Source organism: Aspergillus niger, assembly GCF_000002855.4.
Source record: "Aspergillus niger supercontig An08".
Lineage (NCBI taxonomy): Eukaryota > Fungi > Ascomycota > Eurotiomycetes > Eurotiales > Aspergillaceae > Aspergillus > Aspergillus niger.
Genome location: NT_166524.1, coordinates 826,544 through 844,668, shown reverse-complemented (window position 1 = coordinate 844,668; position 18,125 = coordinate 826,544). Strand labels below are relative to the sequence as shown.

General features: G+C 52.1%; 4 protein-coding genes across 4 annotated transcripts; 2 read left to right on the top strand and 2 right to left on the bottom strand.

The window, feature by feature from the left end:
• Positions 1–1,644: 1,644 nt before the first annotated feature.
• On the top strand, positions 1,645–2,749 carry An08g03580 (uncharacterized protein; the record flags this gene model as incomplete). The annotated part of the gene is made up of 4 exons (XM_001392438.3): positions 1,645–1,901; positions 1,969–2,226; positions 2,290–2,450; positions 2,520–2,749. 4 exons carry the CDS (start codon positions 1,645–1,647, stop codon positions 2,747–2,749), a joined length of 906 nt encoding a protein of 301 aa, XP_001392475.1.
• Positions 2,750–4,675: 1,926 nt separating this feature from the next.
• Positions 4,676–11,378, top strand: An08g03570 (uncharacterized protein; the record flags this gene model as incomplete). The annotated part of the gene is made up of 2 exons (XM_059748960.1): positions 4,676–4,760; positions 4,834–11,378. 2 exons carry the CDS (start codon positions 4,676–4,678, stop codon positions 11,376–11,378), a joined length of 6,630 nt encoding a protein of 2,209 aa, XP_059603975.1.
• Positions 11,379–12,165: 787 nt separating this feature from the next.
• An08g03560 (uncharacterized protein) lies at positions 12,166–13,812 on the bottom strand (the record flags this gene model as incomplete). The annotated part of the gene is made up of 1 exon (XM_001392436.3): positions 12,166–13,812. One exon carries the CDS (start codon positions 13,810–13,812, stop codon positions 12,166–12,168), a length of 1,647 nt encoding a protein of 548 aa, XP_001392473.1.
• A 1,106-nt stretch (positions 13,813–14,918) lies between these two features.
• An08g03550 (uncharacterized protein) lies at positions 14,919–16,563 on the bottom strand (the record flags this gene model as incomplete). The annotated part of the gene is made up of 2 exons (XM_001392435.1): positions 14,919–15,689; positions 15,760–16,563. 2 exons carry the CDS (start codon positions 16,561–16,563, stop codon positions 14,919–14,921), a joined length of 1,575 nt encoding a protein of 524 aa, XP_001392472.1.
• Between the last annotated feature and the right edge of the window lie 1,562 nt (positions 16,564–18,125).

The following is an 18,125-nucleotide window of genomic DNA, read 5'->3' as shown; positions in this document are numbered from 1 at the left end:
ACATTGCTTCAATGTGTCCGTGAATACTGAGAAATAGCGGCATCATGGAAGAGGAGCCAAAACGATTCATTGTCAGTTGAATGAGACAACTCATGTTCTCTCTCATTAATTTGGTAGTCGGGCTTCGATAATTGACTGCCTTCCTAAAACTGCCAATGGAGCACCCTTTCGGTCTTTGACAAAGCCATGGAATGGGGCAACGTTCATTGCGAGGCACCTTCCGGTGTTTGCTCGCGATATAGATGGCCAGAACCCTCGACTTAAGTACGATGAGCCTGAAATTATCAGCTTGTGGTAACTACTCGCAGGTGCCTTTAGAGTAAGACTCTGCAGAAAGATACTGCTTTCACCCGGATGAAGGGAAAAGGACAATCAAGTAAGCGGTCTAGATCAAGACAGTTCGCGGGATCCAACCTTGGTAATAAGCACGCCACTGCGATGAGTAAGGAAGCTTCTCTTTGGTAAGAAAGATTGATCAGGAAATGGGAGAAAGAATATTGCGGGATTTTCAGCAGCAACAATATTGGTCGTTTATCCGCCTGTTCTTGCGTGAACCGTGGCTCATATTACCAGGGTTCAAAATCGGTGTACGCGTTATAGGGCCCTCTGGGTGACATCATCTGTGGTCTGAACGCTTGGTGATTGATTGATGACGACCAGGAGATGATCTCTCATTAAATTTATTGAGGTGAAAGTGGAGAGTGATTCGAGAAGACGAGATCGTCGACATGATGGGAAGTTCGCCTCACATTATAGTTAAGGCCTGAAACCGGAACGAAGGCCAATCTCGCAGAATTTAGGTGGGGGGTCCTTTTCTTTTCTTTTTCTCACCACGACACTAGTGTTTTAATTTTGGCAGTAGTGATGCCAGGTTGCATCGGCGAGATGGTGAATATTAGCAAGACCGGAATAACTGTGTGATCGGTAATATTTCTGCAGTGAATGGAGCAAAGAAGAACAGGCCGAATCGACTTGGGGGCGGTAATGGACTGGGGAGGCCCAAGGGTCCAGACCCTGGCGCCTGCAGTGGAGATCTTAGCCGGAGACCCCGGAATGGCAGGGGTGGATAACGGATCCCCATCGACATCCTGTGTATACCGATTTTACTGGGCGCCTTCTGGCTCTCGTCCCTGGCTTAGGCACTGTAGACGGGCCCTTCAGAGGTCTGGTCTCTCCAACAATGGTCTCTTCCGGCGACTGAATCCTGGCTGTGAAGCGCCGGTTCCCTTCCGTCAATTGACTTTCGGAGTTGTTCCAGTGGGAGGCGAGTCTAGCTATTCGTTTGTCTCGTAGGCCACCGCCAGGGTATCTATTTGGAGGTACTACCCTGTACTGTAAGTATGACTCCATAGGCTTCTGACGTTTTGCCGTGCAACTCTTTCTATTCTTACTTAAGTACTGCCAATCCTTCCTCTCTGGTTCTTTCTATTCCGGTTGCTTGCATATATCCAGGAACGGGCCATCCTCTTACAGAGATTCCCCTTTTCTTCCCCTTCTCTTTGAAAGAAGCCAAAACCTAGGTTCTTGACTTCCCACGCTCTCTTAATATATCCAGTCCTTCCCTAGTCAGCTGCTCTTCTTGCTGCTTCATCGACCGGTATCCACCACCTGAAACCTGTCACTGAAATCACCGCGCCTTTCAGCATGCGTGCCTCAAGCTTGCTTCCTGCTCTGTTGGCAGCCATCCCTGCCGTGTCTGCTAGTGGCACTCTGGGACTCTCCATAGGTGATAAAAATGGTGACTCCAGCTGCAAATCTACGAGTGATTACGAAGCCGACTTCGATGCCCTCAAAAGTGTGACGACTCTAGTCCGCACGTACTCGGCCAGTGACTGCAATACGGCTCAGAATATCGTCCCGGCTGCCAAGGCCAAGGGATTCAAAGTCGTTTTGGGAGTCTGGTAGGGCAATCTCATCGGTTCAGACATATACGTTGACTCTGTGAAACTAACTTATTGCGTGTTGCAGGGCGGACTACGATCAGTCTTTCGACCAGGACTTCAACGCCCTTAAGCAAATTGTCCCTGGAAATGAAGATGTTGTGTCTGCCATTACCGTGGGCTCTGAGGTCCTCTACCGCGGAAGTCTCTCTGCGCAGGCACTCCTGAGTAAAATCCAACAAGTGCAGAACCAGTTCCCATCAGTCACCGTTGGCACCGTTGACAGCTGGAACAAATTCGCGGATGGCACTGCCGACCCCATCATCCAAGGAGGTGTCACTTACCTGTAAGCCCTCTTTTCCCGATCATACTCGTATTGTGGGAGTCTCTGTTAACCATAACGATTTAGGCTGGCCAATGGATTCGCCTACTGGCAGGATGTAGACATCAACAATGCTCCCAGTACCTACTCCTCTGACATGACGCAGGCGGAGGATCATATTAAGCAGGTTGCCGGAGCTAATGCGGGCAATATTCGCTTTGGAAACGGGGAAACCGGCTGGCCCACCGGTAAGATACATTGGCAACTTCATCCAGCGCCTTAATAGAGATGCAGACGAACTGATGAAATTATTCTAGATGGCGGATCCGATTACGGTGCTGCTAAAGCTGGTACTCAGAATGCCGCGCAGTATTACAAATCAGCTGTTTGTCCCATGCTGCAGAAGGGAACCGACGTCTTTTACTTCGAGGCCTTCGATGAGGTATGGAAGCCCAATAGCACGGGAGACAACGGCCAGTCCATGGATGAGAAACACTGGGGTCTTTTCACTGCCGACCGCAAGCTCAAGTTCGACGTGACCTGTTGAAACACGAACTAGAATAAGTCTGATGCTGCACTTCTAAAAGTCTGACGCACAGTTACTTGATTTGTTACATATGTATCTATTATTTCTCAGACAGCCTTCGCTGCACTGTATGTATACTGCATCGATATATGTTTAACATCGAGGCAAGTCTCCCAAGACCTGGGGATGATCTCTCTGGTAGTATTTGATTTGACTTGTAGAGATCCAGCTACAGAGAAGTATGGAGCGGGCAGTTGGATTTGCAACTAGACATCATGAAGTAGTCAGATGCTGGAAAGCAAGATTCGGGGACTCTTTAAGATGGTCCAGACAAACATTCAACGATGAATGCTCTAGTTTAATCAGAAGAGTGGTTATCGCACATGGAGCCAAGAATGTGTCATGGCCGTCTGACGGTGATGACATGGCTGGGCAGAATTGGAAGACTTCCCCCAATTGGGGAAGTTGTTAGCTAAGTCACGGGCAACCGAGGGAACCGTGGTTCGGTTCAAGTAGCGTTGTTTTACCCCTGAATGCAGACACGAACCACAGGAACCCACGCGTCAACCAAGTGATTGTTATCTATTGGAGGTGAAAGCAATGGTTCAGGGGGTTTGCACAAATCTGGGGGGTTACATTCGGTCGGGTATCCATCTATATTGTAAAAGGCTGGGGTGTTGGATGCCAGATTCCACAGGCAGGCTGGGGGGAGAGTCAGAGAGTAAGTAGCGAGGGAGATCCATCAACCTGCAGGCTGCCAGACAGAGAGGGTCTTTCCAGACGGATACTCTGTTCTGCTCCCAAACTCTCAAGGAACCCCCGCGCCTTGCAGAGCATAAAGTTGATACCCACTGACTCGCATGAGTTGGGTAAGGTTGGTACCTACAGACAGCCGGGCACCACGTACGTAGATGGCGGTCAGAGATGAAGATCGGGTTGAGCTGGCCAGCTTGAGGCACTATGCCGGGCTAACGACCACCACTATCCCCAATTCATGCTTAACCGGGCTCACTAGTCGTCCAACTAAGGCCAAACTTGAAGGTCGTGAGGCCAGAATCCGCTCCCAATGCGGATATCTGGTTACCATACCATTACCTTTCCCCCAACGGTCGCTCTCGCAGCTCTCCACTGCTGATTAGGTAGTTGAGCGTTAAGTTTTGTTATTTTCACGCGCCTGTGCAGCTTTTGAAAGTCAAAAAACGGACTTGCTTGCTGGCAGATCGTGACATGGCCCCAGACTGATTCGATCCAGCTCGAACAAAGGGTAAAAAAAAGTTGCAAAAAAGCAGAGAAAAAAATTCGTACAGGAAAAAAAAAAAAAAAATAAAGGTCCGCCTCTCAATTACTTACTCTCTGACCACCACCACCACTTTCATCCACTACTACTAGTCGCAACGCTTGATCCTTGTCATTCTTCCAACTTCAATCCAGCTGTCCTTTGTGGATGCGCCATGCCCAAGTTCCTTCCTCGCATACCCTAGGTATCTGTGATCTGTTGTTCATCCATTCGCTTTCTCTCTCTCTTTCTCTGTCCTTGTACCGTCGCCGCAAGCCGCGGATGTCTGTTTGGGGATCTTCTTTCGGAACTACCCACCGCCCCTGAAGATTATTCCTCCCCCTCCACCCTTCCTCCCCCAAATTCCACGGTGTTATAGGTACCACTCACTGGTCGCATTTCCTCCCCCAATCGCGCTCTCGTCCAAGCGTGTGATTTGTCTCGTCCTTTCCCCTCCTTTCGTGTGTCGATCACAGCTCATCGGCGAGGTGGATTCGGTCTCAGCGCTTTGATTTCCATGCTTCAACATTCTGGACGATAAGGGGAGCAGCAAGCAAGTGCTTGCTGCAGGAGTCGAAACGGAAGGTGTGTCTGCCTGTCGAAGTGTTACCTTGGCTGCATCAATCCCACATTTCCAATTCATCTTCCCACCCCCCCATATCCACCTCCCTATGGCGGTGTCTCCTGCCAGTCATCTTTCTCGTTCCCGTCACACCTCGAATCTAGTTCAGAGGCTAATAGTATCTCGATGCTGTTGTACACTTAGATCTAGGTCCCTCCGCATCTTCCGCCAACTCGGCGCTTCCGCCGTCGCCGCAGTATCCTACAGATCCGTCCGACCTCCGTGACGATTCCTTGCTGACGGTGCCATTGAATCCCATTTCCGCATTTCCAGGAGCGTCGAGTCTCTCGGCCGCTGGATCACCTGGCCGGTCGAACTCCCCCCGGGGCCGCAGCGTCACCCCGAATCCCCCGAATACTATTCCTACTCTATCCACATACCGGGCCACCTGGGATTCGTCAACCTCGCCGGAGAATCGAAGAGCGGAGAGTAGTATCTACTATACCACCGCCTGGGGCTCACCGTATGCTGCACCGAGTCCTCGGAGGCTGTCGTGGTCACTGAGTCAAGCCGGAGCTGTCGACCGTGATTCCGGAAATAGCTCTCCGGTATCGATGCACAGTGGCATCCGTAACGGTTCCGAATCGAACAATCCCGAGCTCTTAAGACCGTCTGCCCGGGACAGCTCAGCGAGACAACTGTACAGCGGCAATTCCAGCCGGTCTCCAGCCCGAGACATTTTTGGTAGGAAAAGTGGGAAGTCGATCAAGGACTTTACGCAGGATTGGATTAATCAATACCTCACCGGTCAACCCAGAACTGAACGAAGCAATTGGTTAAGCGACGATTCGGGTAGTGAGGCTCCTTCGTTCATTACGGCACAGAACTACTTCGCAGAGGACGCATCTGACGATTGGCTCGGCCTGGAACAAGATCCTCGCGACGAGGACCTCTTGAAGACCCCAACCCTAGCTGACTTCGTAAACCGAAGAACGGCTCGTCGGGAAGGCAGTCTCCCACGCCAGAGGACAAGGGATTATCTTCACAAACGAGCAGATACACTTCGACAGGAGGACTTTTGGGGATTTGCTTACGATAAAGACCCCCAGCCGATCACAATGGATTCAACAGAAGCACAGTCCCTTGTGGGACAAGGGCCCAACAAGGCACTCCCAACGATAGAAAAACCGCTCCCTCCTACTCCGACAGATCCTTCGCTTACGGAACGACTTGATACTCCTACAGAGCCGAGCGCCGTGAAAAGCCCAGCACTCGACAGGAACAGCCAGACGCCGGTACAACGAGTTAAGAAGAAGATTGTTTGGCGTGGGAGAGCATGTTATATCTCGTTGCCATTCGACGACAAAAGAGGCACGGAGGAGTCTGGATACCGTTTGTTGACGGTGGAAGATGTCAAACAAAGGTTGAGAGACTGGGAAGAACAGGGTTACGACACCCGTGGATTCAGCGTCGGATCGGAGGATGTACTGGATACTGAGTTGGGCGGTCTCAGTCGTCCGCTTTTCCCAGATCCGACAGAGGTTCTCGAGGAAAGACAGGACGGGAGGTATGGGGTCAGCATTCCCGACAAGGCAGAGTGGGATGCATATGTTGCGTATCTTCAGGAAGAGAAATTACGGGCCCTGGGTGTGTTTTTGGATGAACCTAAACCATCGATATCCCCGGCCTCCGCTGCTATGAGTCAGATGGCCCCCTTCCCCGGCCTTGTATCGTCGCCACCGATTCCGACAGGGTCAGCAGCTAGCAATCCTCTATCTTTGTCTCACCACTTCTCTCCGCAGCTGGGCCAGCCAGCAAACCCCGCCGGTCTGGGGACTCTGGCTTCCCCGGCTTCGCAGTTCAGCATTCAAACGCCATTCCTCGGTGTCGACCAAAACAATCTACTTCCTGGATACCCTATGCAATTTCAACCTACACCTCCTGCCCAAGGCTCACTCACTCCCCAGAGTTTCTTTAATGCGCGGCAAGCAGGTCCCGCCGCATCCATTCCTGGAACACTTCCTCACTTGGGCTCGATTTTGTCTCCCGTGTCACCATTGAACGAGCAGGGTGCCTTCCACCCTGGCTTGAACGAACAGCCAGGCATACCGAAGGAGGCTTTCGGTGGTCATGAGCTGCAGGATCACGTCACGGAAGGCCAGCTGCTACGTCCCATTCGCACCCCAACGGAAGGTCCTGATCACTTCCACGCCTCTACCGTTGAGATCGCGCAGCCCACCCCTCGTGGCCATGATCGTGGCCATAACCTGAGCGAAACGCTACAGAAGGGTCTGGACAGGATACCGCCTAACTACCATCTGGAGGAGACTATTGACCGACAGCTTGAAGAAGGCGATCGTGAGCCGCCTCTTCACAATTTCGATGGTTCTGAGCTTCTGCAATCTCGTTGGGCTTTCCCCAGCGCCGACGCTCTTGCATCCCAACAGTATCCTCAGCACATGCACCAGTTCTACGGCGGCGATTATGCAGCAGGTAACGTCCATGATGGCTCGGATATCGATACAAACCCGAGTCTTTCTGGAACGCCTCAGCGACATGGTCCACTTGCGAATAACATACCGTGGCATGAGCCGAAGCCCAGTGCTGGCTCATACACAGGCGGGCATCGTTCCAAGCTTTCGTCCTCTACTTTCAACGTCGATGCGAAGGAGTTTAACCCAACTGCCTCGATCCCGTCCCAGCAATTTCCCTTTCAAGAAAATACCTTCCAACCCTCGGCTGTTGGAAATCCCATGTTCACATTTGGCTCTGTACCCAGCTTCAATCCCTCCGCTAGCGCCTTCAATCTTACCGCAACCCCCTTCACACCCAGTGCTGCTGCTAACGATACAGCCACGCAAAAACCCGGCTCCGGCGAATTTAAGTTTTCTACCGCATCTTTCAATGTCGCAGCTCCTGCTTTCAACCCTACTGGAAGTGGCTTCACCACGAAGTCTGAGGAACCTGCAAATGGCAGGACCAAAATATTCGACGATGTTGATGTCTCGGAGGCATCAAAGGCCTCCAAGAAGTCCAAGGCCATTCCCATCGTGCGACCAGACGAGACCGTGGAGGACAAGGACAGTAAAGAGGAGGTCGAGAACGACAACGGCCGCCCAGTTCGTACTGATCGCCATAAGCGTGCACGTCGCGGTGATGAAGCATCAGATGGAGAGGCCCACTTCAGCATGTCTCACGCATTGGCAGAGTCCGGTAACATTCAACAATCGCAAGTGTCTAGCGCACACGGTGTGCCTGCTGAAGGCAAAGAAAACGTACAACCAGAGGGCGGAGATAGCAATGAAGCACCTCAGAAACCTGTCTCGATTCAGGATGACAAGTTCGCTGAGAGGAAAGAAACGCCCATCAGTGAAGCGTCGACCTGGACACCTTTTGATAAGAAGAACGAGAGTACGGAAGCAGCCCAGGAATCAGGACCGGCTACCGACATACAGGCCAAGTCAGAGTCGGTATCCGTGGAAGGAGGAAATATTGGCAACAAAGAGCAGGAAGAGACTGCCGAAGATAACCAGAAGCACACTTTCCTGTCACCCACTGCGAAGCCCTTCCAGTTCAAAGCCTCTGTTCCCGAATATGTCCCCGCTTCTTCTGGGGAGACAACGCTTGGCCCCAAGCCGGTGGATGATGGGAAGGGCGATGCCACTTCCAAAGCTGCAGTTTCACCCAAGCGTGAGCCTGTGCTATCTGAAGCCCATGCTGATGAGGCTGAGGATTCGCCTGACGATGAGGAGCTCAATGCTATCATGGAGCAGTTGAATGATGATTCGGATGTTGGAATTGAACGTTTGAGCACGCCTCAACCTCGTGATCGCATTCCCGAGACTGCCCTGCATCCGTCTAAAGAAAAGCGACACGCACCTGCCGACATCAGGAGCGAAGCTCCTAGTCCGAGCCCAGGACGTGGCCTGATGGCCAACACCCTGAATGTACCTAAGCTCGACTTCGATGCTCAATCTCAATTCTCTGTTTCCCCCTCTAAGGGAGCCGGTTCTGGTATTCCCTCTCCAGTGCGGCATCTAGTCAACCAGAATGATCACATCAGTGACTGGGACGATGTGATCTCGTCTGGTGAGGATGAGAAGCTGGCAAACCGGAGCAGATTCTTTGACCGTCGGATCAACGACCTCGTCGGCTCCGCCATTGATGAACGACTTACGCCGCTTGAGCGCGCGCTTGGTGTTATTCAAGAGTCTGTCATGTCACTTGCACCTGGTCCTCGCACCAAATTGGAGTGGAGTGCATCTGTCGAGGGCGACAACAGTGACGCTGACGCTGATGATGAGGATGATGTATATGAAAACGCGTCGTACAGTACCCGGTCGTACCTCCGCCGGAAGGAGAAACTTGACAAGCTGAAGACCGTCTTCTTGGAGGCACTCGCATCCCGCGATAATGAGCAAGAGAAGAACCAAACAGTTTCCGAGCTCGTACAGCTGCGTGAAAGCGTCTCTGCTCTTCAGGCTTTGACCGTGCAGAAGCTATCGCAAGACCCTGTGGATGAGATGAGAACAATGATCCAAGACATGATCTCAAACCAACTGAGCCAGCAGAACTCGCGACCCTCTGAAGCAGAGGAGATCGGCGCTGAAAGCCTTATGCTCCAGATTGACGGTCTCAAGAATATGCTTAGGCTCTCTGATGAGCGGGCCGATCAGGAGTACAAGCTTCGGAGAGAAGCTATGGACTCTGTTGCGGAACTCCAGCGGCTTTTGAAGGTCGCCGAAGAGGATGCTGCACGCCATAGTGAAGCTGCCGAATCCGCCGAGTCCCGCTTGCTCCACTTCAAGGCTGAGAAGATTCCTTATTTCGAGAACATCCAGCATAAGGCTGACTCACTTGAGAAAGAGCAAGAGACACTCCAGTTCACTCTTGCTGAGCTCTCCTCCAAGAACATCGCACTTCAGGGCACCCTGGATGAGTACCGCGTTTCGAGCGATAACTGGAAACGGGATAGCGAGGAGTCTAGGGCTGAACTTGAGCAGGTCAAGGCGGACAATAAGGAACTCCGGGGTACGATTAACCAGCTGAAGACGCGCTTGGAGGATGGTATGAGTATCCGACACAATCTGGGCGAGAAGCTTGATCGTCTCCAGGATGAGATGGCAACTGTGACTCGGGACGTTACCCGCGACCAGGCTTCTTGGCGCAGACGCGAAGAGGACCTGAATGCCAAATACAACGAACTTCGTGCAGCCTATGGTCGGGAGGTGAAGCTTCGTGAAAAGCTTGAGGAGGATATCAATGAGCTTGAAGCGCAGGAGCGCGAGGCGGCCAAGTTGAAGTTCATCTTTGGCCAGTCTCAGCAGGAGAATGCCAGGCTTGAAGAGCTCGTCGCGAACCTGCGGCTCGAGAACCACGACCTGGAGCTTAAGGCCGCTCGCTTTGAGCGGGAGTTCCACGAGGCTCGTGAAAGCAGTCGCGTTGAGATCCAGCGCACCAGGAATTCGCTGGAGTCGGATCTGGATGCTGCTAACAGCCAGGTTAACATTGTCCGTGCTGAGTTGGAAACTCAGATACTTCGCCTCCAGAGTCAAATGGACAATGTCAGAATGGAAAGCGACACTGCCCGGGAGCGCTACGAGATGCTGTTGGAGGAAGCCAATGAAACCAAGGCCAGCAACTTGGCTGCTGCTGTCCAAGCCAAGGAACTGGCGGTGGAAGAACAACGGCGGACGCACGAACGGGTGCTCAATGACCTTCGCGAACGCCACGCGCGTGCGCTGCACAATGCTTCTGAAGACAGACAGCGCACGGAATCTCATCTGCTCGACCGTCTAGCCTTGTCCGATGACAAGGTGAAGCACCTGGAGGACCGGGTTCATCATCTCGAGGAGAGGCTCGAAATCGCACAGTCCGCCGCCCGTGCTGCTGCCGAGGCCGCTCAATCTGCCAAGGCAGCGCCTGCCATGGCACCTGCGCACTCGAGCTCGCCTTCATTGGCATTCCGTGAGGGATCTACCATGCCTGAGAAGATCTCGCCTCAAGCCTTGAGGGAATCAATCTTGGTACTTCAGGATCAGTTGCAGCAGCGTGAAACTCGCATTGAAGAACTGGAACAAGAAGTGGCTGCTATTGACAAGGACGCTCCAAACAAGATCAAGGACAAAGACACAGAAATCAATTGGCTGCGTGAACTCTTGGGTGTTCGCATTGATGACCTCCAGGACATCATCACCACTGTGTCGCAACCTTCCTTCGACCGCAATGCTGTCCGCGATGCCGCCATCCGTTTGAAAGCCAATCTGCAGATGCAGCAACAGGAGAGAGAAAGAATTCAGTCCGGACACAGTTTCCCTAGCCTCTCCTCCTTGGCAGAGTTGACAGCGTCACCACGAAATCTTCCTCTCGCAGCTGCAGCGGCATGGGGCAGCTGGCGTAAGGGAAGAGATACTTCGAACTCTCACGTTTCCGAACAGACGCCTTCAAAATCCGGAAATGCAAGCTCCTTCTTGTCAGGTCTCTTGACCCCTCCAGCCTCCAGTGTCCGACAGGCTTCACCCCAGGCCGTTGGTACTTCCGCGACGATGGGTTCCAGACGTCCATCGGCGAGTCGGCCTCTGAGGAATTACGATACGACGCCCAAGGCCGCTCCAGCTCGTGGAAGCAGGATGCGAGAGCCGCCAAGTACGCCCCCGTTGCTCCGGAGGTCAAGTTACGACCACGACGCGGAGCCTGCTGATTATGCCCACGACTCCTTTGGAGAAGACGCGGAAAGCACAGCCGATGGCCTAGTTTCGGAATCCCCTCGGGATACGGCAGACGGGCCATTCGGACCGCAAATACAAGCATAAACTGTCTATACCACTATTTTCTCATTCATGTCCATAGACATTTTCTGCAGTTGTCTCAACACGGAGACGACTGACACTGTTACATTATGATGCATTTTTCCCTCTTCTACCCACATCCATCTCTCCTTTGATATTGCATACTTCGTGCCCGTTGACATGTTCATTTGCTGATTGATTGGTTTCGAGCAAGTTTATTGATTTTCCCCCCTATATTGTTGCTCAACGGCTGTGAATTTATGAGATTCTTTCCTTCGTTAATATACCATACCACAGTTTTCCTGCGTCCTTATGGATACCACACCTTTTGCAATGTACTTTTGCCGCAAATCTGTACACAAGTTTCTGCACTTTTGCTTATTTTATGTTTCTTGTTCAAATAATTCCAACGTGTCACTCGTTTGTGGTTCCTTGCATGCATCGGCAGGCACTATACTATCTCATAATGGTGTGTGTATTCCCTCTTGGGAGATAGATGCATGCTCTATTCTGCAGGAGGACCCTTACTTCACTTACATCATCATCATACCCTCTTTTTTCTTACCTCCTTGCTGTTGGCTACTATTCAAGCCAGCGGTGTATCATGTAGATACCCTTTCTATTCTATTCACTTCTTAATTGGACATGTCTAATATATTCTCTTCTATTCCATTGGTTTCTTCTCAAAGACATACACAACACTTTCTATAAAGGATACATGCATGCATGCATGCATGCATGATACATAATCCCGCCCAACTCCTGATTTCTCAAAATAGACACAGTAAAGTACATAACCAGAGAAAAGTGATTAATGAATCCTCCACTCCAAAACATCCTTCCCCGCTAACGCCATCACCTCATAATACCCGCTACCATCCCTAACGACCTTATCAACTCTCAGCTCATCCACATCCACAGATACATTATCCAATAAGAACGACCAAGACGTGATCCTCTCCTCCGACGAAGGACAAGGATAAGAATGATGTTTCTCTTGCTGGTCTGTGTTCATAGCAGAATCAATATTCTTATCGCTGGTATGGTTGGTATACACGGATTCGCACTCCTCAATGCAGTACACGTATATCCCCCCTCCACCTCCCCCCTGGGAAGAAGAATCAGGTTCGTAAATGACTAGGAGCTTGTTGTCCGGAGAGATGGAGAGGATAGGGGTTGTGGAAGATGCGGTGGGGAGGTTGAGGGGGTTCCAGCGGGGGATTGTTGTCGCGGTTTGAGAGGACGGAGGTGTTGTTTTGTGATCGGTGCTGGAAGGAAGCGTGTGGTGCTGGCGAGAAGGTAGGAGGCGGGTGATAGTCACTTGTTGAGATGTGGGAGGGGAGGAGGAGATAGCGATGTGGCCGATACAGTAAGCGGCTGTGGGGCCTGATTGGAGGGATGCGGTGAAGTAGTGCGATGATGAGTATGATGATGAAGATGATGATGAGATCTGAGGTGTTGTTGTGGTCGGTTTGTAAGAAGAAGGAAGAAGGCGCAGGCCTCGAAATACGACTTTCTCTTCGCCTGCGCCTAGTGTCACGGCCATGGAGGCGGAGTCGAGGTGGATGTGGTGGATGTTTTCGCGCCAGTATTGGAGGTGTGATGCGTTATTGTGATGGGGGGAATATTTTAGGGCGGAGGGATTACCCAGATAGCGGACGCGATTCGGTTGAAAGGCTGTTGTATCTTGGTTGATTGCGACACGGAGGAGAATGTCGTCGTCGGTGAATTCGAGGGAGTCGATGACTCCGTCGGTTTCTTCGTAGCCTGCGCTCGGGGAGGCTGCGTGGATGACGTCGTGCTGGTCGAGGGAGTATTCTGCTGGGGAGGAAATGCCGTTGTCTTCGTCCGCGGAGAGGCTGTAAATTTGGAGGGTCTTGCCTAGGCCGACGGCGATGAGGTGGCCTTGTGAGGAGATGGCAATGCAGCGTTTGCCGTAGCGCGGGTTGAGCGCCATGCCGCTGCCAGTGCCGCCTCCGTCCATTAGGGCACGGTATACGGAGGTCCAGAGGGGGTAGAGTGTTGAGGCTAGGGTGTATTCCCAGGAGGACTGCTTGTTTGAGCGGGTGAAGATAGTTGCGCGTGCGCCTTTCAGGGTTGCCATTTTTAGACCATCTTGAGATGTCGCTAGAATTGTGGTAGGGGTGCAGTCTTCAGGTAGGGCACGTCTGGAGGCTGTTTTGTCGATGTGGGTCCGGTGGCCTAGTAGGTTCAGGCAAGCGATTTGGCAGAAGTATGCGTTCCATTCTTCGGTTGTAAGAGCATCGGCACGTGGTGGTATCGGCACGGGGAGTTCGGTCAAAGCGTTCCGGATGGTAGACGACATTGACGCTGCTTTGCGCCATGAGCAACATGCTGAGCGGGCAGCGACGTACGTCTCGATATCGACATGATCGAGGATACAGAGGATGAGCTCGATTGGGAGGTTCGCAGCCATGGATGAGTTGATTGCAGGCATTGTGTATGGCTACTCATATGTTCATCAGGTGATGATTGTCTGAGGGTAGGAGACTGTATATTGCTAGGAGGCTAGTGGGAGGTCGGTTTTATACGAAAGATGAATGAGTGACGACAAGTCATGTTCCTGGCAGACCAGGCCCAGGGCCGGTCACACGGAAAGGCGTGGATCGACATCCAGGGGCTGTGAGGGTCATCAGTGTGTAACGTCAACAAATGTCAGTCGACGAGAGAAGCAATTACTGGTGCAAAGTAGCGCCCCATTTTGGTGGATGCGCTGGGTGGTGTATACCGCTTGTGTCAAGAGACGGCATGCGAGAAAGCCAATTATAGACTCGGCAATAGCCCCATAGGTTGAGACGGGCCGAGCGGATCCTGGAAACCGAGATGGAATGCTAAGGATTCCTTGCTCTCGAACAACCTTAAAGGGCCGGCAATGACGGAGAGCAGCCCTGGATGCATCGCATCAGTGGCGTGATGCGATGCCGGTCTTCCATCGGATGATTCTCGGCGGTGGTCCTCCCGCAAAGAAAAGAAAAGGTACCGGTTGCACCGGATGAATATCCTGATTGATCTGTAGACTTCTCTTTCTTCCAGCTTCTTTTCAACCTGCGGATAACTCGAGTGGACACCTGTGTCACATTCAGATATCTAATCTTTCCGCTTAATTCTCGTATACCTAGAGCAGGCCCTTTCTGTAGGGCCGGTGACAAGTAATGTACAATATAGTGGTAGAATGCACCGAGCGGAATGATCTAAAAATCCCCAAAGCTTTGAGTGGAGAATGAGGAATTCCCCACCGCGCAGTACAACGTACTCGATACGGTGGGCGTCAACTGCCTACTGGCGCCAGCATTGTTAACGGCGTCATCACCTTCATTACTTAGGCTCCAGATCAGCCTAGTGCTCATGACACCGGAAAATGCTCGGTCGGCGTCAGAAGCCTGTCATACCATGCCGGGAATGTGATGTGCGGCAACGGCCTTTCATCATCTGGAAGCCTGACAGCTGGTGTGGAGCCACCCATCCTTGCTAAAACGGAATAAAGCCGGAGGCAAACTTGGACCTAACGCAAACCCAAAATAGACCTTCTGGTGAACTACCGGCTCAGAGCAAAATGTTCTTCTCCCGTTTATACAGATCCTTGAGGAGCTTGAGTTGGTTAACGCTCATACTCTGCCGGGGCAGGCTGTCGGGTAATTCGACTATAGCCTTCCTCATCAGCGCCAGTCCGATATGCCCGAAGAAACCAACAATTCTTTCGGCTGACGATTTCAGCATTGCCGAAAGCAGGGTGACATGAGTATCCTGGATCTCTGCCGGCGGGATATTCAGGATTTTATGCATGGTATACCAAAACATGGTGTTGGGGAAAGGGTTCTTGCGCGCGGTTTTGCCAAAATTGCGCAGGGTCAAGGCCGCATAACCCGCACCCAGAGCTGTCATTCGGTCGGCGTGGGCCTGTTCGCTGATGTACGGCCCGTCCGGTCCTTCGCGCCACCAACCCAGGGCACGTCGGCCACCCTCGGTCTTCTCATTGCCATGGAATCCCCACAGCGCTGGGCAAACAACACGGTACTTGGCCAATAGAATGTCCACCATGTGGCAGCCCTTGTAGATGAAGGCATCGGCGGAGAATATCTGGGCCGCGACGATCCCGACCGGCTCCGCATGGCCCAGGTTGATGGACGCCTCCGTAATGAGGGAAGAGATCATACACTTGGAGAAGATGTTCAGGGCGTAGATCAAAAGGGCAGGCACCTTGTTGTCATCGGAATTGGCAATATTCTCGGGCGGGAAAGCGATGAATTGGCGAACATCCACCGACGGTTCAGCAATCGAGGCGGCTTTCTCAAGCGTCGCGCGAATCTCTTGAAGCTGTTTGGCAGTTGACGAGGTTAGCTCGCTGCCTTCTTCTATTACTTGGGAAGCACAGCAAGACACTTACCTGGGCTTTGTTGGCTCCCTTGCCTTCACGTAGTTGTCCAACGCATTTCTTAATCGTTCGCCGCATATCGCCCATGTTTTGCTTGACAATGGCGTTTGTTTTCCCTTCATTTTTCAAGTACTGCCGGAACTTCTTGAGATGTTGGTGCAGTTCCACGTAGCGGGCCTGGACCTTGATTTCTTCCTCCGTAAGACGAGCGCCTCCGACCTGTCGCTGTCGCTCCGCCTGTGCCTTTTGCGCGGCTTCCGCTTGGCGTTGGGACGCCTCCTGCTCTGCCTTTTGTGTCTCTTCCTGGCGCTTGCGATTCTCTTCCTCTAGTCGCTCTCGTTCTTTCCGCTCCTGTTCTTCTTGCGCCGCCTTCTTTTTCCTCTCCGCCTCTTCCTCTGCCTTCTTCTTCGCCTCCTCGGCTGCTCTGCGCTCAGCCTCACGCCGTGCAGCCTCCTCCTGCTCTCGGCGTAGCTTCTCTGCCTTCTCTCGTTCTATGCGCTCCGCCTCTTTCCGTGCTTCTTCCTCTCTCCGACGGAGCTCCTCCTCTACCGCTCGTTGGTGTGCGCGCAACGTCTCTTCGGCCTCCACGAGTACCCGATCATGCAGAGCGGCAGCCTTGTCAAGGGCCGCATTGTGCTGGGCCTCAAGTTCGCTATCAATTCGGTCAAGGTTCTCATAGAAGGATCGGCGTTCGTAGACTTTGACCTTCTTCAACTCGGTGTTGTGCATGCGTAACTGTTCAAGGTCCCGCGCTAAATCCAGGACAAGTTGCCTGGAGGGGCTATCCATTTGGGAGGGGTAGCTCATGTGTCCCATTGTGATTGTTCAGAAAAGAGAGACCTGTTGAGGGAATGATGATATCGTCACAGCACGAAAGAGTGACGTTTTCGGGCTGGAAAAATGGCAGTCTTTGCCGCCGAGGTTTGCCGAATCTCCAAAAGCAACTTAATTCTTCCTACAGATCATCATTCGCATTGAGATGATCAGAGGTAATATGGCTTATGGTTGCCAATTGTAGCCGAGGGATTGACTTCACGAGTTGTTGAGAGTCGGAGTGGATGTAACCATATCCTATTTCGCATACGATTGAGAGCGAGTATCGTGAGTGTAGCTGGCGGCAAGCTAATGTCGCATCCCGTCGCAGGGGAAGAAAAGGTAAATCGAGTTTGAGTCACGTAGAATGATCGTTGTCTGTGCTGGCTCTGCAGGGTTGAGAGAAGGCTAGTTCAGCAATTCCGCGCTTCACACGCAAGGGAAATAGTTGCCATGGAATTCCGTACTCATTCACAGTGGAAAAGAATTAGGATAAATGCGGCAATACAAGCTCGCAGACTCCAAGAAGCACTGGCTAGATAAAAAAGACCCTAGGGAGTGTGATCAAACAAAAAAGGAAGCCGTCGGGTGCGGCAGCGAGGGATTGGACTAAGAGGAGCCTATCTGAAGACGATGGCTGGTATGCGATCTTCAAAACCGAGCCCGAACGTGTTTGCGGGAAGAACACGGCGGCCGGGGCTTAGTCATTCGGAAAGCTGTAGCTACGGTTGTGGCCTGAACAACTAGGCGCCTTCACGCCGAACCCCCCAATGGGCCGGAGAGAAGCAGCGCTTACCACATTTACGGTACAACGGGGGGGGGGCAGCAGCTACTGCACCAAACCGACCAGCTAAACATGGATCGCTCGGTCACCCGTTCCTCGGTCGGAGGGGAAAGCCTGGAGACCCGGACAAGCCCTTATTTTGCATCATCAACATCGTCATCATCAATTATCTTTCCATCACCACACTCATTACAAGGACAGACTTGGACAGGACCATCTGAGACATCGCTTAACTCGTTTTATCTATTTTCCCATTACTGACCGACATGTCAGTTCTCCTTAAACTTGGCCCTCAACGACTCCGTATTAATCTGTCTCTCACACCCCAATAGCTTTTCGGCCACCCTTTGATACACGGTCTCGACAAGAGCCCCGCCAAAAGCCGGCCGTGGATCCAATAGCGGGCCACTATTGGACCGGTCGCATCATCAGGGAGGGTATCGATACCATTTGCATACGTACGTATCATACCCTGCACCAACAGAGCCAGTATCTGCTGCTATCTCCATTGCCACCAGTGCCAGCTTCCTGCATATGGTAGATGTTGTGCACTTGCTTCCCGGATCGACTATGGACTTTTTGGAGCCACGACATACTTAGAATAGCATGCAGGTTGCCTTCGAACGCCAATAGGCAGGCCGGGTGGGGATCGCATAGCAGAAAGTTTCCATACATCGATCGTACACCAACATAGTAAGTTAGTTAGCTAGTAGTTAGTGGTCGTCGAGAGCTCCACGGCATCTTACCGCCTTCTACCTTTCTCCGGAGTTGATCTTCCAGC